The 24,946-nt window shown below is 45.9% G+C and overlaps 1 protein-coding gene across 1 annotated transcript in view; it reads right to left on the bottom strand.

Annotated features, from left to right (window-relative positions):
• Positions 1 to 23,975, bottom strand: part of LOC103774846 (receptor tyrosine-protein kinase erbB-4-like) — a gene marked incomplete at both ends in the record, with an annotated part of 89,034 nt that extends 65,059 nt beyond the window's left edge. Inside the window, one exon of the mRNA XM_008942278.1 lies at positions 23,824 to 23,975. Coding sequence (XP_008940526.1) covers positions 23,824 to 23,975 — 152 coding nt within the window. The remainder of the gene's footprint in view (positions 1 to 23,823) is intronic.
• Positions 23,976 to 24,946: the final 971 nt, after the last annotated feature.

The following is a 24,946-nucleotide window of genomic DNA, read 5'->3' as shown; positions in this document are numbered from 1 at the left end:
CCCCAGCTCGGAACCATCCCCCCTCTTCCCACCCCAGCACCCTGCAGCAGCAATGTCCCAGCCCCCCAGCCAGCCTGTGGGGCTTACCCAGGGTGAGGAAAATGCTGGGCTTAGCTTCCAGTTAGTGTCCCACCACAGCCCAGCATGAATTAACTATATTTTTCTGCAGCTCTGGAGAACGGGAGAGATCAAGAGGTGGGGAAAGACAAGGAGACGAAGTGGCTGAGAGCTGAGATCACTAATAGTGATCATCCATTCAGTCCTGTGGCCAACGTTGAGGTCCTGGGCAGAGAAGATGCCCCAACAAGGAGGCAAGGCAAGTTAAGAGAGCCCCCGAATACTAAAACCCAACTGATTGCCCCCAGTGCTGAGCTGGAAGAGAACTGCATGTGTCCTGTGAAATACAGCAAGAGGTTACAAGTGTGTAACAGGACAAACTTACTTAAAAAGCAGCTTACTTGGAATCTTGGAAAAATTAAGGCTGGAAAACATCTCTAAGATCATCAAGTCCAAACATCAACCCAACACTACCATGACGACTAAAACATGTCCTGAAGTATCAAGTCCACACATTTTTTGAACACCTGCAGGGATGGTGACTCCACCATCTCCCTGGGCAGCCTGTTCCAATATTTAGAAGACAAAGGTCTCTCAAGAGTGTTATGCGTGACCCCCTGGTGCAACTGGCCACGTACCTCCTCACTGGCCCTTGCTGCAAAAAGCTTCCCAAATCCTAAATGCTGCCTAAACACAGATAAATTTAGGTGCTCAGATTGACTGCTCTTTGCAACAGCATGATTGACAGCTTACAGAAACTAGAGAGAGAACTAGTGTGTTTAAAAGTGCCACAATAATCACAATATATTTACATTTTTCTGACACATTAGTCAAACATTTATCATTTCTTAAAATGTAGCTATGATACTTTGTCTAAACTGTCATGAGTCACAATGTAATTACATGGTAATCATATGGCAATTAATTTATATGATATTCATTTGAAACAGGGAAGAATTATGCTTGTGATAGCATGCAAAATTAACAGGCACACCAGACAAGGAATAGAAATTAAGCCACTGGAAAAAAAAAAAAAAAGTAGGAAAATAAATGTTAAAATCAATGTTTAAACAAATTGCTCCAAGCTTTAGGGAAAAGCTATGAGACTGAACCATTCAATTTGCTCTTTCTGAATTTCTGAAATAATCTCTCAAAGTTGCCTCTTTTAACTTCAGTTTAACCGTTTCCATCCACCGTAGCAGCTCATTTTAATCTTCCTACAACACAATTTTAACAGTTTCCAAACTGAACTACATAAGGAAAACAAACAAAAAGCCAACAGGCAGATGCAAAGGACCCACCTGTGCCCCATTTTAGGGTTTCAGGTCTCCAAGTGGCTGTCAGGACCTTCAAGAACTGACACAGCGATACTGCACACATCAGTGATGCTCACACACTAAATAGAGACTTGGTGACAATTCTGAGCTCTCCCTGCTTCAGAGACCTCCAGCCCTGCAATCTCTTCTTCTGATTTATTAGCTAACTCCAGGTCAAAGCCAGCTGCCTTGGGCACCAAGCTCTGGTCACCAAGCTGAACCTTATGGTGATGGGAGACCTTGAGAGGGATGAGCCTGAAGGGAGGCAGAGGTGGTTTGGACACAATTATAATATTGTCTCTGTTCAAAATCTGGGAGCAGGACAAGGGGTTACAGCAGAGCAAAAGAGACAAGCCAAAAAAACAGGAAGGATCCACCAAAAAAAGAAGTTCTGAATTTACCAAAGGCTTTTAACAGCAAAAGAGAGTAAAAACTAAAAAAATAAAAACTATTCCGCAATGAAGAAAATTAAGATCCCATATGTGGTGAATTATTCCATTTACAGCTTCCTTTTTAGAAGTCATACTAATTAATAACTTCAGCTAATCTCATTCTTATTCACAAGACACCCTCTATTTATTTTGCAAAGAAAATTTTTAACTGGAATAGCCTATTGAGGTCTTCCTAACTCATCTTCAGCAGTTGTCTTGGGAAACAGCACTGTAGTCATATTTAATACATGTGCTGTGTACGGCAACTCTGATGAAAAGGGGAATAAAATTATACAATTATTGCATTAATTATACATTATACATTTTTTTTCAGTGGCTCTTAGTGCTTTTCAGAATAGTTGGGTCACCTGAAGAAAAAATGCACCGCAAAGCTTTCTCATTAACATTGTGACAGGCATGTCTAGGACACTGCAAGCAGCTGGTGGGAACGAAACCCAACATTTGCTTGCAAATAAACCTCATAAAGTTGGTGAGGTGGGGTACAGGGGTCATACGGGTGGCTGCAGCATCATCCTCCCAGAAATCCCCTTAGCCTGTGTGGGTCAATGTCTTGGAATGTACTCTGAAACCGAAGCCCAGACTAGCCCTTTACCTTGGGATGCTCTTGAAGCACATCTGGAACTGTTGCTTTATGTACAGCAGTTTAAGTAGATCCTCTATAATATCCCTGAAACTTCCATCCTCATGAACTTTCACCCAATCACAAAGTCGCCTGGCCCAGGAGCTCCCCCACACCAGGAAATGGGAAGCACCACATTTTTGGTGGCCCCATTCACTGAGGAGCTCCCTGTGCACTTGAGATGGCCTCTTCCTGCAGGAGCATGTTTTCTCTCTGTCACTGCAAATCTGGGAGTGGCAAATCCCAAACTAGAGGAGTGGCATGTTCATGCGGGGTCTGAAAGCATGGAGGCACAGCCAGCATGGCAAATGTGGTGCCAGGAGTAGTATTGTCCCCACTGCTCATGGCTCCCAAAGCCAGCAGTGAGCCCAGCCACCCACCACTGGGCTGTCCTTGGCAAAGCCACCACATGAGCTGGTCTGAAAACAAACAAACCAACCAACAAAACCAAACCAACACAACAAAACAAAAAAAACCCCACCCAAACAACAACAAAAACCCTCAACCTGTTTTTGAGGAAAGAGCAGAGGAATGGTGGCTGGTACTGCCCTGGGAAGCTCCAACCACAAGCACTATCAGAAGAGGGCGGAGGTAGTACCGGGCACCATGTGGGACGGGATGCTAACAAACACACAGGGGACCCTACAAAACAGGATTAAGCTTGTGCACAAGTGAAATGGGGCACGGATAGTCTCTGGCCATCCACCAGCACAGAGCAAAGGCGATCTCATTCAGGCCACAGATGACCAGTGACATCTATCAGCATCTCATCACTTCTCAGGTATCACAACTTCATTACCAGCTGTCACACTACATAGCCAGTTCCAGGCTTCTCCTCTGCACTATGAGGAGAAAAATGGATATTTCAAGCTTCTCATCCCATTTACTAGTGGCTTTTCTATTTGTGTGGAGCAAACACACCAAGGCCTAGGCAAATAATGAAAAAATAATAATTACCTAATGAATTCTCTGATTGATTTGATAAATGTTCTCCAAACAGAGAGGAAAATGGAATCATAAATAATGTACTCCTCTGCTGATGGAGATAGTTTTGAATAAGCTTGCATGCATCTCGCAGGATTTGCTGGGACAGCTCCAGGATGTTCACAGGTACCACACACGCCAGGAACCACCGGCATGAGTTTGAACGCGCTGTTGCTCCATCCAGTGCAATGCCTGGTGGTTTAGGAGCAAGGTGCAGGGTGTACAGAGGGATCTCCTAGTCATAGAATCATAGAATCATTTAGGTTGGAAGGGACCTCCAAGATCATCAAGTCCAACCATTGAGCCATTAGGGCTCTAAAGTCCTCTGCTAAAACAGATCAGAATCTGTCAGGGCTGGAAGGGACCACAAGGATCCCCCAGTTCCAACCCCTCTGCCATGAGCAGGGACACCTCCCACTAGATCAGGCTGCCCAGAGCCTCCTCCAGCCTGGCCTTAAAGACCCCCAGGGATGGGGCCTCAACCTCCTCCCTGGGCAACCCATGCCAGGGTCTCACCACTCTCATAGTGAAGAACTTCTTCCTCACATCCAGCCTGAATCTGTCCACTTCCAGCTTTGCCCCATTCCCTCTAGTTCTGTCATTACTCAATATCCTAAAAAGTCCCTCCCCAGCTTTCTTGTAGGCCCCCCTAAGATACTGGAAGGCCAAAGAAGTGAGACAGCTGCACCTTAGATCCATTGACCTCCACAGGTACAGCATGCTTATGTTAAATTGTGCTGGGTTTGTGTTTACAGAGGGGCAGAGAAAGACTTTAAATGGTTTGGCCTTTTCAAAAACCTTAAGTCCCATCTGGTTCAAGCTCAAACACAAGGAAGAGCTGCCGTGTCCAGGCACAAGCCGGTACTCCTGCACAGCACCATGCACACACCTCTGACCCTCACATGCCTCCTTGACACCCAGAGATTTCTCCAGACTCTGCAGCAGACCCATCCTCCTCTCCTTGTCCCATGCCTGAGGCAACTGAGCTCACAGGGAAGGCTTCAGCTGAACTTTTTTTGGTTCCTGCTGCCCCCCTGCCTGTGGAGCTAACCTCTGGGAAGCACACATTAGCTTTCACATCCTACCTATGTGAGGTGAATGTTGAGCAGGCTGTAAAAAGCATCAGCAAATAAATTATTTATCATATTATTGAGCGGGTTTAGCTCGGATGATCAATATGAAGAAACCTGCAAATGCTCTGAAATGCTTAAAAAGGAAAAAAAAAAAAATCCTTGGACCCACCAGATCAGTATGCCAGTCCTTGCAAGGACTGGATTCTTCTGTGGCATTTGGGGGATTTCAGGTTGGAACTAAATGATGAGCTCTTCCACCTCCCATGCCTTCTGTCACCTCTCCTGGTGGGCAACTTCCCAGAGCTGGTTCAGCCTCACAAGGGCCAGATGCACCATGCGCCTTTCTGCCCACAAGCTCACCTAGCAAAGCAACACCTCCCTGCTGTGCCCTGCAGCTCCCAGTTCCTTCTCAGCTCTCGGACAGAAACCACAAAACCTTCTGGAGGCAAACCCAAAGTATTGCACTTCCTAAGTTTTCTGGAGAAGGATTCACAATGTACATGCATATATGGATGTAAAAAACCCCTAACATTGCTGACTTCTTTCCGTGACTCCCCAGAGCTTTGCCATGATGGCTGGCTGTGGGCCAGAAGAAAAGCATTTTCAAGAATTACCAAAACTGCTTTTATCTTATTCCTGCTTTATATGCCCAAAACAGTTTTCACAGATGACACTTGACGGAAAACGCTTTAATGGACTATAAATACTGCCATCTCCTCTATGCCTGCTCCAGGCTCCAGTTAAATATGGCAAACAAGAACTATTTGTACATAAATAAATTATTCTTCTATGGATAAAACTAGTCAATGTAGGAGATCAGATCCAGTTCAATTATTGCCTCCATGACAGTAATGAGAAAAAATACTCTACCATGACCTATTGTAAATCTAAGAGAAAAGGCTCCAGCAGGGACTTCGCAATTCCTGGACTAATTGTACATAATTAAAAAATGTAACACCATAATTTACAATCATTTCAATGAAGTGCAATGATACACACATTTACTAATTTTACTGCAACATCTGTGATCTTCGTTTTGTTTCATTTATTACATTTCTTATGGAGGCGAGAGCTCGTTCCAGTACAACAAAAACTGACCTGCATTTTTATGAATAACTTGTTTCCATCAAATTTTAACCTAGCAAAGAGAAAGCAAATTTGATAAAATGCCATAAAACAAACAAAAATCTATCCTTATTAGGTTGGAAAAAGTTTTCAAAGAATAAACATATCAGCACTGGGGAAAAAAAAGATCAATTTTTGGTTGACCAAAGTAAATTGAATATTAATCTTGAATGTGGCAAATAGCTTCAGCTGGGAAGGGCAAGGGAAAATATACTTGAAAAACCAAGATGCTCACTGCTTTGTAGTTTACCAGAATCTATGACTTAAAACAAATTAAGAACTTTGAACAAAAAAAAAAAAAAACAGGTCAACTGCCACCACACAATATTTTCCAGTATTTTTGTTTTGATGAAAGAAAGAAAGGGAAAAAAAAATTTCTCACTTGGGTCAACCGCAAATGACTTTTCTAATCATTTCCCAGTTTAATCACCAAGCCAAAGTGTCAAATATTTGCATGGCTCTGGCTTTTAGAGAAGTTTGCTTCTCTTAGTCACAAATCCTTCTTTCCCACCCCCCTCACTCAGGCAACTGCTGTCCTAAAGCTCTCTCATTTCTAAAACATCATCCATTAACTTTTTTCCCTCATTGCAGAAGCTTTATTATCCACAGCACGGCAAATACTGATGAAAGATCCTTCCAATGCCACCAAAAGAGCATCCAAACCTCAAGATCCACTGCAGCTTAACAAGATTAAATCACACTGCAGAGACACCTTGAAGCCACGAGCAGAGGTGCTCACACTAATCTCTTCAGCATGTTTTTCCCCAGAGATGCTGGGCTGAGTATCACATTCGTTTGGCCACAGTGATGACTTTCCGCTAGCAGTCCCAACAGGGGAATAAAGAGCTCAGTTTTAAAGCTAAAGTGGAATAATTCATTTGACTTTTACCAGGGGAATAGGATTCCCCCGTTCACTGGAATACCTGGTTGCTGTATAGTGTCTATAGCTGACATCAGCAGTCCTCAGAGGTGCTCACAAAAGCCAGCTGTCTGGTTTCAATTTGCCACTGCTCCAGTGGATACACTTTAGAGGCCTCCTGAGGAAGATGTAAATAAATAAATAAGGTGGAAACCTCTGAATGAAAACAGGAGGAATTAAATTAGGAATCTGGGAGACCAGGACGATTATTTGCCTTACGTTTCTAGGATGAAAATCTCTTCTCAGAAGAGAAGGAGCAGAGGTCTTAAGGTAAAATGCAATAGCCATGTGCTAAAAGTGAATGGGTGGCTTGGGTGAGAGCCAGACTGAAATGGGGAGACCTGGATTTCTGTCCCTAAAGGTTTTCCAGACCCCAGTCACAGGCAGGAGCAAAGCTGCTTGTTATGTACAATCAGATATCAAGTTTGCTGGGATCCCTGGGAGAAACGTCCGTGCTTGGCCACCACCATGCGCAAACCATGGAGCCAGTAGTTGCTCTTTGGCAGAGGGCAAAGGGGTTTCACACTGACAACTCCAATATTAAAGATTGTGGTTTGTTCCCCCTTGAATTTAGGGAACGAGCACGTATGTCTTACCAGTCCTACTGTTCCTCCAACCAGCCTTGTTCCACAGCTTCCCCAATCTATTGACTCTCTTTGAAGAAGGCAGACCTCTGGAGAAGTGTAACAATGGCAAATTGCAATCAGTCTTCGTAAAAATTAACAATAAAGAAAAAAAGTTACACTGTCCACAACAGCTGGCAGCTTTTCCTCCTACAGTTACCTCCACTGGCTGCACCATGCAGAACTTCCACTCTCTCTCCTTATCTTGAGAAGCAAAGGAGAAAAATGAGGAGATGTCAAAGAGGATGAAGAGAAACTGAAGCTCAGAAATAATAGGCAATGAATCTGAAATTTGAAGAACAGCCTTTTTTTTTTTCCTGGTAGTATTGTTCCAAGCAGCATGGGCTTGTAAAAGCCTAATCACTTCCCATCCGGCTCATCAATCACAGGAGGGAACTGGCCCCTCGCACAGCAGAGTAAGCCTCAAATTGGCTCCCACCAATAAAAAAAGGTAGTGGAGAAGGACAATCCCTTCAGAGGATTGTTTCATAAATCTTGTCTAGACAGAGAACACAAGAGAAATGGAAAATACTTCTTGGAAGACCATGACCATTCAGTCCCGCCCCACTTACATTATTGATACACGCTTGCTGCAGCTCATACTTTAATGTGAATTTTCTGATTTTGATTCTTGTTATTCAGCATCATGCAAAATGAAACATTAAATTTCAAATACTTAAAAACAGGTGAAGGCAGTAATTGAAGCCAACAGAAGTCACACACTGGCACTATTACTGCTGCGTGTGCTCTCCCAGCTGAAAAAAACACACGAAAGAGACACTGTTGCTACTCCTCTATTTTCAGCAGTTGCTGACATTTTACTGTAATTTATTCCCATTTTCTCCTCTTCTTCTTAAAAATAACAACACCACTACTATTCTAATAATAAATGCCAGCTCTCATGCCCAAAAGGCCTTTCAGCAGAGGACTGTTCCTGCCAGCAAAGGGTGCCTGAGCTGGGCGCAGAGGGACAACTTGTGGAGCGGGTACCACAGAAAACCCACCCAGCTGCTCGCCTCGTTACGCTCAGCACGACATTACCCTCTGGTTTCTTAGTCATAAGTTTTTCTTTTGGTAGCCTGTCCTTTCCAATGAAGGGGTCCAACTGTCAGCTACTATTCCAGCCTGTATTGGGTATACTTTTGATGGCTTCCTCCTCCACTTTTATCTGTCAGAAGCGCTAAAGACTCCCACGAACCATAAAGTGTTTCTGACATTCATGGCTTTTAGATCCCAGGTTTCAAAGAACCGCTGAAGGTTATGTTGATTAAGTCCAAAAACGTATCTCTAGAAAGCTGTAGCTTAAATAAAAAAGGTGTTTTGCTGTCACAGTGATCAGCCAAAACTGTTACTGAACCAGAGCATATGGGAGCTGAAAGTCATCAGAGAAACGTGTGATGTTCCAGGCTGCTAAGATTTGCTCTCTCCAGCAGAGATCAGAGGCAGCAGGAAAGCAGAAGAGGCATTTAGCTCAATTAAAAAATAAACAAATAAAAACAAAGCCTCGTATTGAGCGAGATGATGGCCGATTACCCACCAGTTAAGCGAGGACTAAGAAAAATCATTGCCTCTTAAAAGTGCTATCAGACAAGAGGCTTTTTGTTTTGTAAGAGCCCCAGAGGGGCGCTCTGAGATGCCTCTGGAGGATGGAGCTGAAGATATTTATTTAAGGAAACAAGAGGAGCCTTTACTGGGAGCTCTCCTGAAACCCAGGATGAAGGCCTCCTTATTTTGCTTCTGAGGAGTCCCTGCTAAACATACACAACAGGATTCATCCTTCTGGCAAATTAACATCCAGTGGACACTGTCTGCAGCAGATCTGATAAATATTTGCATCTGCTCTGAATTCATGGCATGATGCAGCATTAAAATTTCATGGGAGAAAAAAAAAATTGCTTAAGAAGCTGTCGGATCTGGGCTCCTCACAGTTGCAAGGATAGTTACAGGCAGCAGACACTGTCAAGCTGCCAGTTGCTTCAACTAACAAAATTTCAGCCCTTATTAGACATAAAAAGATATGTAATTTCCTTCTAGAAGATGGAGTTAAAACCCAGCGCTTTATGTACAGCAGTTCAGCAAGGGCTTTAATGAACAACTAAAACTTTAAAAGGAGTAAAACCAAAAACCAGGACTACATCTCACAATCTGAAGGCACGTTTGGAGAAAGGTGACCTTTTATGGCAGGAGCCGCGATGCAGGAACACAATCAAAATTATTTCTTTTTAAACTGAAATCTCACGAGGGTGTGTGAACTCTGTTCAAAGTCATATAAATAAATAGGAATTGTATAACTCCTGTCTGTGGGCTTAGCTGGCTCTGATGTGTTTGCACAAACGTGCACAGATTTCTTTATTTGAAGTGGTTTCCATTCAGGATTGGTCTTTCCAGGTTCATATGGTCACAGTGATGGAGGTGAGGACACCAGCCCCAGGACTAATGAGTACCATAAGGCCTCTTGGCCTTGAGCCATTCCCTCCCCATCCGGCTCTTGGGATATGGGAGCGGTTGCTGCAGAACACAACACAGCCCCCTGCCAGCTCCTGGTACACCTCCTTGTTCCCAGTAGCAGACTTGGGTTTCCTCACACGATGTTTTCCCAAGCAAAACATTTCTAACAGAAGCTGGAAAAAGTGACCAAAAGTCTGCACACAGAAAAGCACCCACTCAAACCAGAAACCACACACTTGGAATCTTTGCATACTGAAGACTCGGTGTTCCCATCAATGTTGAATAAGCATTTCACACCTTGGGATCGCTGGGGAACATGATCAGTGGACGGAGTTGAGTGCTTGAAGTAGGAAGAACTGGGTAACCCTCTGATGATAACTGGCATGCGATACCTGCATCGCTGCAGTCCTTCAAGAAAAAAAAAACTACTTATTAATTTACCTTTTTATTAAATAAAACCAACCCATTTTGGCCAAATACCAGGATTACAAAGCCAAAGCAAAGTGGTATTTTAACATTTTACCAAAATTTGCTTTTGGAATCCTTTAAGCCAACTCTGCTTAGCCCTACACCGCTCAGCCGCACGTCCAGTGCCCCAGGCTGAATCGATCCCGAAGCAGGCAACGGCAGGGCTGCTGCCAAAGCTGCAAACATATTGATGTTGGTATAGATTTAAATGTGCTGGACCTACTCTGCCCAAGGAAATGCTGGCTTGCCTACTAGGAAAACCTGCAGCGGTGTCGTTACTTCATGATTTTGGGACTTTGCTGTTTCATCAGTGTAGTCCAGGCATGCGATGGCTGAGCACGCTTCAGATTGATATGCAAGGTGTTCATAGGAGAGGCCTTCATAGCAAATAAAATTTCTCAATTTCACTATCCAGTTATGGAGAAATTTTTGATCAAAAGGCCATAAAGTCTAGAAGACCACCTGAAAATGCTTGCTTTGCAATGACTGGATTTCCTTCCACACGACATGCAATGCTTCCCAACAGGCTCTGACCATACGCATTTGATTTTACACCTTTGATCAGTTTGACTGATTTTGGTGTCATCCGACCAGGGACACTTAGAGGCACTGAGAGAAATAAATGCCCTTTTAACCGTATTTTATTCTGATAGATACGCGCTGTTCTGCTAAAATAATTCATTGTATCCTAATGAAATGAGCACGACTCGCTCCAGAAATGAATGAATCCTCACTCCCTGGTGATGGGTATTTATGTGCAGGGACGGAGGGTCTGTAATGGAAGATCTATCGTTAACGCCTGCACCCATTTTATCTTCATTTCACACAATACGAGCGAACTGAGTGTTGTTTTGGGGATATAATTGATCTATAGCTGAAACAAATCAGCTCCGCAGCTGAGCGAGGAGATGAAGTAGTGGATAATCTCTGGTTTAAAAGCAGCTGTTGTGTTGAGATCAAATGATTACTTGGGCACTGCAATGATTAGCTGACAAGGGAGTGTGTTTCGGCATCTGCCACCGTTAGCGGGCAGCGGTGCCGGGACCTGCGGCCACGCTGATGCCGAGCACCAGAGCTAACTGACAGCACGCCTGGGATCAGCTCCTGTTTTGCTAAACTGATGGACCTCACCTGGCCTCAGTCACAAATATCAGCATTTTCAGGACACAGGTAGGCAGAGGATGCAGGGAAGGAGGACGCCCAGCCATGGGTCAGACGCTAAGCTGCGCGGCTGCCTCTGCTCTCCACAGTAGTTACAACACAGCATCAGTACTTGTCAATATTTCCCTCTCATTTCTCTCTGCTTGCACATCTCTGTTTTTGAGAACCGAAATTCAGCCCATCCCGTTCTGCGGTGCCTTTCCGTAAGGATTCCTGCAATGGCTGTTTTCAATAGGTTCCCCTATTTAGAGAAGGTACCACCTGCTCATAAGAACACCACACGAACGAAATACAGACGCAGGGAGAACACAGGTTTGCAGTTGTCTTTTCTATCTCCTTAATCATCTTTTGTGCTTTCAGCTACACGAGCCTTTTCCACACAACCTGAAGGTAACTGAGGCTGCACAGCAGATGAAACACAAACACGTTGCCATCAGCAGGCTGCAGAGACTGACTAGCACAGCTGCAGGGACCTTCTGCATTGAGCTCACCATCTCAGAGAGCGGGCAGGTAACCCCCCATCTGCACAGTGCGTTTCCTTTCCTCCTGCTATAACCAAAAAATTCACCAGTCTCCAAAGCAACTTAAAATGATATTTCAAAGATGATAGCCATCTCTAAGATCTATTAGTTCAGGTTTTCCACACCTGCATCAAAGCCAGAAAGCTCCTTAAAACAGATACATTTTCTCCTACTCAATCCCTTGGTAGGTTTGAAAGGAACCCAAGTGAGGTCTTCTGCTTCCCAAAGAGGTTACCCTACACTTTTACAGAAATAGCCATTAATTCCCTGATATTCATTATGGATTTTCCTTCCTTAGGCCCTCATTCTGCACCATACTTTTGAAGGATGAACTGTCATGATTATTCCTGAGGTACACGTTACACAGGGTTGTTGCTTTTAATTTACAGCAGCAGTATGATATGTATCTCACCAGCTCCTTTTCCTCTCCCCTGCCCTTCGGCCCTCTCTGGAGGACAAGAAAGCCGAAGCACAGGGAGCTGGGAGGCTGTTTTCAGAAGCCTCCTCCCAAATTCAAGGCAGGAGGGGTCCTTCTAGGTATAAACCAGTGCACCTTATACCAACACCAGTATGGAAAGGATTTAAAGCAACGATGTTCCATATCTCAAGCTCCCTTGTTTGGAAGTGGCAATGTACCTGCAGGCAGTCAGGGGTGTCAGCACATTTCGTTGTCAGCATTTCACGGGTTGTCATCCATAGCAAGATGTAGATATTTCCACCATCACCATGATTACCCAGAATGATAGAAAAATTTATGTTTTACAGATTCTTTGCTGGCACTTCAGGATCTGACTCAATCCCAACACATCAGAAATCAGAATGAGTGGTAACATCAGGCACTGGCCACCATTCAAGCTCTTGGACCACTTGGCTAGGTCTCTTCCATCCCAAAAGGCATTTACTTTGAGGGTCTCATCTCCATCTTGGGCTCATTAAGGTTGTTTTCTTAAAGCTTGAGCATAAACCCTCCTATGAAATGTATTTTGTTGCTCTCTCCAGTAAGCAACATTGAGATATCACTATTATTTTTCCTGCACAAAACATCACAGGTTTGTCAAAATCGGCATGATATTTCTGCTTTGGCTTTTGACATTTTCAAGTTTATTATGTTCAGACAGTACCTCAAAGCACTTCATTTTTCCTCGCTGCTAGGACTAATGACCACCAAAGGAAGAAAAGAAACACTCTGTGCTATTCAATACAGCCTGTAGATTCTATTACCCTTCTACTTAACTTCAAACACAAGTACCAGAAGTCGATGAGACCAGTTGTGCTTAACCACCTGCAGAAGTACAGCCTTGAACTAGATCCTTGTTGCTTTAACCAAAACCTCTCAATCCCACCTTTCCATGATGATATTTGACACTGGGGACACCTCACCTGAAAAGTCAATGGCACTTTATTTTACATAGATGTGGTGCTGAGGGGCATGGTTTAATAGTCCACCTGGCAGTGCTTCGTTAATGGTTGGACTTGATGATCTTAAAGGTCTCTTCCAACCAAAACGATTTTATGATTCTATACCCTGTAGGATTCAGCACTTGGAGCCAGCTTGCACTGTACAGCAACACACACCACATGCAGTTAACATGATAACCTTGCTGGCTGCTTGTCAGGTTGAGCAAACCCATCCTCCAGCCCAGAAAGACACATACACTATCACCCTCCAGGCAGCTGCAGTCCCCCCAGCTCCTGAGAGCAGCCCCACACAACATAGCAGTTTTTCCTAGGACACATCCTTGTGAATGCTCCCTCGACATGCTGGTTTTGAGGGGGACGCTCAACAATTATAGAATCACTAAGGCTGGAAAAGACCTTCAGGATCATCAAGCTCAACCTTCCTCCCAACATTTCCCTAACCTCTAGACCATAGCCTCAAGTGCTACATCTACTCATTTTTTGAATCCCTCCAGTGATGGTGACTCCACCACCTGCCTGCCTGTTCCAGTGCCTGACCACTCTCTCAGCAAAGAAATTTTTCCTAATATCCAATCAAAATCTCCCCTGGCACAACTTGAGGCCATTTCCCCTCGTCCTGTCATCAGTAATTTGAGAGAAGAAACCAACAACAGCCTCACTACAACCTCATTTTAGGTAGCTGTAGAGAGCAATAAGGTCTACTCTCAGTCTCTTCTTCTCCAGACTAAACAACCCCAGCTCCCTTAGCCAGTCTCCATAAGCCATGTTTTCCAGCCCTCTCACCAGCCTCGCTGCCCTTCTCTGGACCCTATTCACCACATCCATGTCCTTATCCTGTGGTGCCCAAAATTGAACACAGGACTCAAGGTGTGGCCTCACCAGCACCGAGTACAGGGGCACGATCACTTCCCTACTCCTGCTGACAACACCATTTCTGATACAGGCCCAGGATGCCATTGGCCTTCTTGGCCACCTGGGCACACAGCTGGCTCATGTTCAGTTGACTGTCCACCAACACCCTCAGGTCCTTTTCTGCCAGGCAGTTTCCAGCCACTCCTCCCCAGGCCTGGAGCATTGTCTGGGGTTGCTGTGACCCAGGTGCAGAACCCGGCACTTGGCCTTGTTAAACCTCATACACCTGACCTCAGCCCATTGCTCCAGCCTGTCCAGATCCCTCTGCAGGAAAGTCCACTTTTCCCCCCAGCCCAGCCTTCCCGGGACCCGTGCAGGACGCCCACGCATCACGCGCGGGGCCGTAACAAGGTGGCCCAGTACCAGTGTCAGGTTTGCGGTGGGAGCCTCCCTGCTGCTGCTGCTGCACACTGCAATCCACACAATTGTGCTGACATTTCTGAAGCACAAAAGCCCTCCGGCATGCATCTACAGAGGAAACCTTTAAAATTGATCTGGTTTAGCACAAAAACTGTTGGCTAAGCCTCCATCCATCCCTCTGCTCTGCCACCTCTTGACACAGCTTACAGCAAAAGACTTTACGTTCCCTTTACTATGGCTTTTAGCAGCAATTCAAGCCCATTGATCCAGGACTCTGAGTCAGTTTATTACAATGCAAGATTATTCAGCTCCTTGACAGTCGATTTGTTTAATTTCACTTTATTCCATAGTAAAATGGGATTGGAGACAGGGAGGGCTAGAGGAAAAATTGGCAACACACTGCCTAAATGCTCAGAAAACATCACTGAAAGGAAAGCAGAAAATACCTCCGCTTGGTGGAGACTGCTGTACCACAACTGTGCATGTATCTATGTGCCTGCCCATACCTCTGAGTCTGTGCCCCCCAACTTCAGTCTCTGTTCCACAGAAGGAGTTCAGAGGGCAGGTGACAAAGGGAAGAACAAAAAAGGCTTAACAACATCTGAGCAAAGCCTGTCAGGGAACAGCATGAATTGGTGGAGTTTAGGGCACCTCCTGGCTTGAGTTAAGTCTAGGCTTGAAAACTCATTACACTCACCATTTACACCAAATAAGCTTTCTTCCTATGGCTGGAAGAAAACTACTCATTTGCTTTATATCCAAATAATTTTTTTTTTTTTCCTGTTGGATAGTTTAACTTTATTCTGTTGTTTGCTTTAGTCCAGCTTCAATTAGGCCAGCATTTCCAATGGCATCTGTTGCCAGGGGAGAGGTTTACACTTAAAAGAGTAAGATCATCAACAGGGTAAGATGGTTGAAAGGAAGGACATAATTGGTTTCACTCGCCTAGAGGAAAGATCAGCTTCTAAAAGAAACAACACGTAATTAAGAAGGTTTGCACTCTTTTATTTTTAATAATATCCTCCCCTTCACTACCAGTGTTTTTAGAGTACTCATCACAGCAGCTCCTGGGTTCTGGCTTAGTCACATGCATTTTACAGAGATGCAAGAGCTGACAGCATCGGATCCCTTCACGGACAGACAGAAGGAAGAGTCTTACATGACACTAAAAAATGGGAAAAGAAATAAATTATTAGGCTATATTTAATAAACAAACAAACACACACACAACAAGCCTAGACAGAGACAGGAATCTCAACAGGTCTTTGTTGATGTGAAAAATACAACTCCTGATCTGTATTTTCATCAGTGCATAACATTGGGGGTGCCAGCACCAGCTGAAAAGCACAACCAGTTTGTCAGACATGTGGCTGGTTGTGCACAGGCAAAGGCAGGTCATACATGGGACAAATGAGGTGACAGTGCTGGCCCAGGATCCGCTCCAGACAGACATGGGGCAGGAGGTTTACCTGCAACTCAAAGAGCCCCAGCAGATACCTCCAAACACCTTCCCCTCCCATTAAGATCCTCCACTGCTGCCAGCCAGCACCCATCCACTGAGCTACACCTGCCAAACCTGGAAAGCTCTCCACCTGGAGAGGGGAACGCGACGTCCTGGGCATATTTTTGGTTCAAAAGCACGAGGGAGAAGGACAGACTCCTACCTCACATCCCAAGGACAAGTACAGGCCCTGGGCATGGAGGAGCTGCCCCAAATCACCTCCCCAGTGCTCCGCTCTGCCTAACAAAGGGCAGCTCTGCTGCAACCATGAGAACAGGATAGCAAGCGCAAAGGATACTACTGATCTCGAGCATGTACGTGGGTCTGGGTTACTCTGAATAATTTAAATCAGGCTTCTTTTATCTCTTTCCTGCTCCAGAGTTGCTACCGTTGCCATGCAGAGGAATCAGAGTCTTCCCAGGCAGCTGGAGCTGAGATGCCCCCTGTACAATGGGAGCTGAAAGGGAAACTCTAGAAAGCCATTTAAAAAGATTCCACAACCCTCCTGGACTTCAAATCTTTACCTCTCATCTCCATGCACAACACAGCTGAAGGATGCACCCCTCAACCGAAGGGGACACAGGCAGAGCCTGGAGGAGAGATGGGGAAGCTCTTGACCCCTGCCAACACAATAAAGCAGGGAAGGAAGCCCCAGGTTGGGATCCATCCCCATGTCCTCCTGGAGTCTTGGTGAGGAGCCTCTCTGAACCACCCGTCTGTGGGTGCATGTGTGGCGATGAAGGGCCTGTTGGCACCACCTGCTAGTCACACCACGCCCATGAGAGCACACCATTTACACTGGGAATCCATCACAGGGATGTGGACACAAGGGAATGTAGCTGCTTGTGCCTCCAGCAGCTTTGGCAGCACTCCCAAGAGCCAGCCCAGGGACAGACAGGATATGAGAGGCAGCCTGGTAACATCTCCAGCAGACCCAGGCTCCCCCAGGAAAGGGCATCATCTGCAGCCCTCCTCCACACCAACCTTCCCCAAAAAAACACTTCCTGGGGTGTCACACAGCTCTTGGCACACACAGAGGCAAAGGGCAGCTTCACAGTCCATCCCCATGCCAAAACAGGAGCCTGCATTTCCACAGCACGTGATTCTCCTCTGGAACACAAGTGGTTATTTCAAACTGTATCTTTCACACAAAGCCACCAAAAATAATTGCTAAATTAATGGGGCAGCAGCTAATGTACATATATTTGGTTACAGCTTGGCAAACTCAGCGTGAGAATTAATTGTGTATTAATTCTCTGCTATGTTTGCTTTGCAGAAGCTACAAAATTAATTCAAGCAGAAGAGGATCAGTCTGCAGAGTCTTTAAGTTTCTCTTGGCCGAAAGCAAAGCCGAAACTACCCTGCAGAGCTGATCTGAAAGAGAGCTTGTGCAAGTGGGGTTTGGGGTTTATTTTAGGGAGAGGAGGTTGGGGTTGTGTACGGAAGAGTAAGGAGCCTCCTAGCCCAGCTGTTCTGCCTGTTGCAATGCCCTGGACAGCTATAAAAATAAAAGAATAGGGCTGGGAGGAGAATAAAACCCGAGTCAAAAACTGGCTGTGGGGAATTAGCAAAAGCATTAACTGCTCGGAGAGGTGAAGCTGTTGGTTTGTAAACAACTTTTTAAAAAGGCTGGACAAAGGCTGGACAGAAATAGCTGTGTAGAAAGCAAGGCCACCACAGCAGGGCAAGACAGAGGTGGGGAGAAGGCTCAGGTCACCCCCCAATGCTGTGCAGCGCCGCTGAGGTCTGGGGGGAGGGAGCAGCCACAGGCAGTGTGGCACGGCTGGCAGCTCCCTAGGATTATTTGTGCCTTCCTCTAGGAAAGTGTGGCCATGCAAAGGAGGAAATTCGGGCAAAGAGGCAGGAGGGAGGCAGCTGAGGGGCTGGTGGCCACCAGGCAGCTTTTGGCAGGGAAGGAAGGGGGAGGGTGAGCAGGGTCCCTTTGTGGTCACGTTACGTCTAGCAGAGGAGATGCAGCAGCAGCAGCTAGAGCCTCGCACCAAAGGAGCCCCTGCCAAAAAAGGGGTGAAACCAGGCAGGCTGCTGACAAGGAGGTTTGGAGCATCCAAGGAAGGGAGGCACAGGGGCTGCCAAGGGCAAGCTGTGGAGCTGTAGGACGTAACTGCACGACAGACTGACTGGGGCAGCACAGGGAGGCAGGCGCTGCGGGACGCGGCTCTTTCAGGGTAACCTGAGCAGACAACCAGCTGGAGCACAAAGGTCACTAACACCTCCAGACATGCTCAGGCCAGAAAGCTCCAGAGGCCTTTTCCCTAGGGCTGGGAGCTCTAGGAGAGTTGGGGTTGGGATGGAGCTGGGTGAGACTACATTAGGCACTGGGTGGTGTGTGACATCTGTCTTCAGTAGCAGGGACCAGGCACCGAGCACCCAGACACTGCCCCATACACACGTTGAGGGACGAGGGCAATGATAACCCCAGTGACCAGAACAGCACCTGGGGCTCAGGTACCCACCGGGGCCACAGCACAGCCTTCCCGTTTCACCACCTGCTTCTGAAGGCAGGAGAGGTGTGGCAGATCCTGCAAATCCCAGCCACCCCTCAGCCTGGCAATCAGTTCTCCCTGGCCGTTTGGAGACCGGTTTAAACCACTGGGATTATTGGAAGTCCCTGTTCCTGCAAAAGCCAAGGGGAGCAGCAGAAGCTGCTGTCCTCCCAGAGGAGACTTTTTTTTGCAGTTAACCTCTGCTTCCACTCCACCCTCTGAGTTTGGGACCTAACTCACTTTAAACAAGGCTCAGGTTCATCCAGCACAGCTGATGCCTCATCACAGCTGGGGTAACACATCTTGTCCCCACCAGAAGCGTGGCCTCATGTGCCACTGGCCTCTCATAACCCACCAGCCCAGCCCAGCTGTTGTGTTCGTTGCCATGTGCATAGGCTGCCCCTGGCCAGGTTGACACCACAAGTTGGAGGTGTCCTCTTTCCACCTGGATTTGTGTGGGGTGTGCAGCCCTGCCCCTCACACCATTGCTGGCTCTTTACTCTTTGTTCCCTAAAGGGTAAGGTCCTGGGAGGCCAATTAAAAATACACTTATTTGATTTCCAGGTCTGTAACTACCTGGAAGCTGCTTTGCCTCCTAACAGCCAAGAATAAAATGCTGGTGAGGCTTTCCTGATGCAACTCACTGGGGAACAAATGCTACAGGGGAGCTTTGCCCAGCAACCCCTCCCACCAGATCCTTGTGCTGGTGTAGGGGCCAGACTGGAATGCTTTACAAGTATGTCTGCGGAAAATCCCTCTCCATACAGGCACAGCCACCCTGTAGCCTCTCTTCCTGAGGGATACCTGACAAGCATTACCCCACATCATACTCCCTTTCTGCTGAGCTGGGAAATAAGATGCAATTCTGCTACAGAAGAGGACACAGGGCTGTGCTTCCAGGCCTTCAGGAGCCATACGTATCATCACAGTGATCTGCAGAACAAACTGGACAGGGCAACACCCTCTTGTCTCTGAGCCGCCCTTCCCAACACGTCTGTTCAGATTGCAGGCTCCCTCTGTGACTGCATCTTTGCTGAGCTCTTTGCCAGAGCTTTCAGAAGGGTCTGCCTAGACCTGTTTTGCTATAAAAAGACCAAAAAGCAGCTCTGAATGCCTAGGGGCCAGGCAGCATGGTTTGCAACCAACTCTTCCCATGGCTGTTGTAGCAGTCCTCTCCCCTCGGAGGGGTCTGTGTGACCCAGTCTTCCTCCAAGGCTCTAACACAACCAGAAGCAAAAATATATAAAACCCAAATGCCCAAATTCCATCAGTCACAAAGTAGCACTGTGATTGTAAGGAAAGAGGTCAGCAGGGGCTGGTGCAGGTTTTCACCGAGCACGCAGTTAGGTTTGCTGACAAAGGGAGGGACCCCAGCAGCTGTAAAGCTGCCCACCACAAAACGTGCCCCCGTTAAACGGCAGGCAGGGAGCTGCCGGCGGAGCTCTGCCTCAGGGTGCTACAGAGGGGGGGAAAAGAAAGAAAAGAAAAATTTATAAAGCAGTGGTAGATCATTTTTGAAGGCTGTTGATTGCAGTTAGAAATCAGCATCATAATCATTTGGGAGAGTTACTGCAGGGAACAGCACCGAATTTTGGTCACGTCTTCAAAAATAAATAAACTGAATTGGTTAAATAAAATCCAGGCGCTTGAAGACAATTTACTGACTGTGAATTGCTAAAAGCCTGGGGATTAGTCAAAGATAACTCCCCTTTACCAAATGTGTTTAACAGAATAAGAGTACTTGCAGAAGATTGTTCTGTGGTATACTAATTGTGTATTTCATTTCAGAAATGGAATACAGAGATGCTATTAAGAAATAAGAACTGTCCACAATACAAACTCTCAGCTTTGCCAAGTGGAAGTAAAATAGGTTCCTGCTTCCAAAACCAAATGTTTGTTTCTAATATGAACCAGTGTATGATCTGAGCTTCTCTCAAGATTTTTTTTTCTGAAATCCAAAGCAAGGAAATAGATCTCACCCCTGGCCTTGCCACAACTCAAGACACACTCCAGCTCAACCAGCTTATCTAGTTTCATGGAGCAGGTCCTCATGCAAAAGTCTGGCCCATGCAATTAGTTGAAGGATGCTGGTGGGTTGGGAAGCAGAGGGAGAGGGAGCCTGACTTCTTCCCACTGTCACTGCTGACTTGCTGGGAGCCTGGATGTGTGATAGGGATAAAGGAGCTCTTCCAGCCTATTTTCTACCCAATTATTTGTCCTGCCCCATTCCATCACACTCTCAGAAACATTAAGTGCCTTTCTGTAATGCAGCACCTACAGCAGGGGAGAGGCTGCCTTGACCATGACAGGGAGGTGCTCCTCCAGCAGCAGTGCTGTGCATTGCCGCGTTCTATTGCCCAGGCTTGGGGTGGTTGGACTCCAAAAAGTGCATTACCCCAGGGTACATTTTCTGTGGGTAGGTTGAGCCTCAGAAACAAAGAAAAGCAGCTCTCAGCCCGCAGTCAGAAACGTCTTGCCTTTCCCAGCACTCAGGTTTAGACATTTTTTCCTACTACTCAGTGCTCCTTTGCCTCTGCCAGGACTCCCAGTAGTAGCCATGGTGCAGGGAAGCACGGAGCAGCAGGAACAGAGCTGATGGAGCTGGAGAGTAGTGCAAGCAGAGGACAACTTCACATTCCAATTGCTCACCCTTGTTTTGGCCACCCACGGGCAACCAATACCAAGACTATAACACCACCAGAAGCAAAAATAAAGTACGTGAAATGAAAACAGAAGATTTATACTCCTGTTCTGTACACATACAAGAATACTAGGAAAAAAGCCCTTGATCTCAAAGCCAAGCACCCGCCAGCAGCCCTGGAAGTTTAAGTGCTTGAGCACTTCATTGAGGTGATAGGCAACCCTTTTTAGTCATAATCAGAAGATATCCAGAGAGCTAACTCCCAGACATAAAGCAAATCTACTTAGGGAATAAATGTCTAAATAAATATGAGAGATGGTATGCTGATCTTTTAATGTTCCTCTGCAGGGTAAATAAAATTATGGGTTTTTTTCACTTCAATTCATTTATGGCATTCGTTTATTATTGCATGATAAAAAGGCTCAGGATGCCTAGCTCGCTAGGTCTTCCCTCCGTGTTGGCATGAGAGGCTGCCCAGGGAAGCCAGGCACTAACAGGAAGGCAGGTAGGCACCCAAGACACAGCACTCCTCAGATGTAAAGATAACCCAGGGGTGCCTCAACTGCCTGCCCGAGTCTGTTTGGGGGAGAAGAGGGCAATTATTGCAACAGAGACTAAGGAACATTGGAGCAGGCTGGAGAAGCATCATCTTGCATGACAAGTTCACCATATTTAACTCTGAGAGAGACAAACAGCCCTTATTTTAGTTATCTCCCATCTGCCACCTTCATTTGGGCATTAAAACCTTTTTTAAAATGATAAAACAAGTAACACTGCCTAACTAATGAATGTTGAATTATCGGCGTAAATATGCCAACATTTATTTATTTATTTGCCTCCCCAAGAACATGTTCTTCTCTGTTTGGTTTTCTATTTTAATGACTACAATTTATCATATTAACTAGAATTCCAGATTGCTGAGGTTTGTTTCAAGTTCTGCTTTTTGCTGAGACATCTGTAAAAGGGCACACACAGGTAAGAGAAGTAATAAAACTCATAAAAAAGTGATAGTAGCTGTCACCAAAAAGCACAAGTGACCGACCCACCTTCATTTACTACATAAAGCCCTTCTTTCTTGCTCTCATTTGCCAATTTTACTGCCCACTTTTCACCAATATTTTACTCTGCTTATGGCAGGTCCCCACAAGGAACGTTAATTCCCTAATTTGCATATAATTTGCTTTTCCTATCTTCCAGTAGGCAGCATGAGAAGGAAGGAAAGTCCAAGTGGGAGAACCATCCATGAGGAATTCAAGCCACGCACGATGGCCCAGTCGGGGGTTTCAGGAGGCATCTGAAACTCCAGCAGTGTGAGGATCCTGCCCTCACAGGAGGCATTTGGCTGCTGCCTGATGGGCTGGGAGATGTTAGTCCAGCTGCACCAAGGCTGCATCTATTTCAGAGCACAAGCATATATGTTTTCCCCACCTGTCACAACTGTGAAATGTATAGATAGCCTCTACTTCCTAGGCATTCGTTGCTCAAATTAACAGGCAACCTGTTAGTCTGAGTGCAATTAGCACCTCAAACTTTACTCCAGACATAGCTGGTAGCTGAATTTTGCTTGCAGACCTTTTAGCAGCCTGGTGTACACTTTGAGTAAATATAGGCCAACGTATAGAGTGGAAATCCTGTGAAATCCCCAACAAATTTAACATGAGGCAAAGTTAAGCATGCTGCTGGAGAATATGCTTTGCCTTTATTAGACCTTGTAATGGAAAGTTCACGTTTTTACAAACTGAAATTGAGCTGCAGGTTCACTCGAGACCCAGCAAACCCAACGAGTGAGTGTAACACAACCCACTGGGGCTGACTCCTGCTGCCCTCTTCCTGCTGCCACGTTTAAACTTCAGCTCTCCCCTATGTGCTGTTTATGACCACGCCAGCCCCATACAGACACACCCTGAAACATGGCACCAGTGTCTGCAGAAGTACACATGAGCAATGTCACATGGTGCCAGCATCAGAAACCCTTTATGGGTGTCATGGCTTCACTTCTGCTGGTGGAGGGCACAACCAGCACTGCCTGCAACCACGCTGCCATGGGCTGCCTTATCTACTATGGCACTCACACCAGTTTATTCCATGTTGTAGCCATATCATCTGCAGCGTCCTCAGACATGCACCTGAGTGCACCGGATCACTCCTTTTCTGGGGAATTTCTTCAAACATGGTTAGTTTTGGAATGCCAAATAATGGTGGGCTTAAATTTTGTTAATTTGGCATTCACCTTTCCCTCCTCGTGGTTGCTAGCGCTTCAACAAGGTATTTACAAACCACACTGAAACTTCCCTTCACAAATCCAAAAGTATGATGTTTACTCAAAATATGATGTAAGGAGGGCTGAGGGAGAGCACAACCCAAGCTCCAGGGTAGCAGAACAAACTTCATCTATCCCAGACTTCCCACAGATACCGGAGATTCAATTAGGCTTAGAACTCAAATCTCATACACAACGAGGGTTTTATGTTCATTCAGCAATCACTATTTTTTTTTTTCATTTTTCTAAAATGCTTCACAAACATTGCCCAGAGCTCTTCCCTTGCTTAGTCCACCAATCAGTCCAGCATTTTACTGGGATGAGCTTCTCCAAGCCTCCAGTGTTCATTTCCATGATTCTCTGACCTTCCTAAACTCTAGCTGCCCTTCTCCAGGCCAGCACCTGTAGCTACTCTCCGGAACGCAGGAGCTGGAGGGAGGGAGACGAGAGGATTGCCTACCCGCAGGAAGGAGAGGTCTCGGTTGTGCTCGATGCTGGTGATCTCCAGGTTGCCCATAACTACCTCGCAGTTCTCATAGTACTTGCGCAGGGCCCGGTACTGCTGCTCCAGGTCAGAGAGGGAGCTCAGCTTGTTCTCCGTGCCAGCACACACTGCAAGAAACCACAGGACAGACAGGATAAGTGTGGGAGAGTGGCACAGGAACAGAGAAGAAAAGAAAGTCTCTATCCAGGGATGAAGGCAATTGCAACAAAAATCCTAAATTATTCACAGGATCTGGTCCTGCAAAAAAAAAAAAAAAAAAAAAACAACTCAGCACAACAAATAACTTGAGTATCAGCAGCAGAGATAGGAAGGTACAAATATGGTCCATGATCATCTCAGCAATTTAAACACACTTCACCAGATAGGATGAAGTACTGATATTTACCGCCAACTGCAGAAAGGCTGAAAATGCAGAAATGCAGGAAAAATGCAAAACTAATTGACCCCAGTCCTTTAGGAAGGCCAAACTCATGTCTCAGAGAAGTTCCTACCAGTTCCACCAACAACAGAACCAGACGCTGAACAGAGATGTGCCAGTCACAGACTAAGGAAGGCTAAAGTAAGGCTGGAGAGACCGATGCATCCAAGCTGACAGGGGCAATCCAAAATTTTCCCTGCTCAGCTGATGCTTAGAAGGGGCTGTTGGACAAGCCAAGAGCAACCTGAGCAGAAGACTTACACCTAACATTGTTTTCCCCATCAATTTTGTTAAGACTGTAGCTCTTCCCAGCTTTGTGCATTGAAATAGGACAAAGACAACAACAAAAACCACATTGTCTTTCCACAAGTCACCAGACAATGTGCAGTGGAGATGACAGATGAGTTAGGAAACACAGTTAGTTTTCAGAAGATGCCCTTCAATATTACACAACTCTTGCTCTAAGTTCTGAAGTCCAGTTCAAAGCCACTGCCGACTCAGAGCTCAGCCCAGTCTATCAGCTTGCTGTACACCGAGGAATGACAAAAATTAATGTGGAGGAGAAACACAGAAGCAGCATTTTACAACAGCAGCTTTTCACGCAGCTCCCGGCCTGCCAGGACAGCAAGGCTGCTGAAATGGTCAAGTGGGGGCTGGGCT

The sequence above is a fragment of the Merops nubicus genome, unplaced genomic scaffold (assembly GCF_000691845.1).
Source record: "Merops nubicus isolate BGI_N331 unplaced genomic scaffold, ASM69184v1 scaffold17106, whole genome shotgun sequence".
NCBI lineage: Eukaryota > Metazoa > Chordata > Aves > Coraciiformes > Meropidae > Merops > Merops nubicus.
This window is presented reverse-complemented; position numbering and strand designations above follow the sequence as displayed.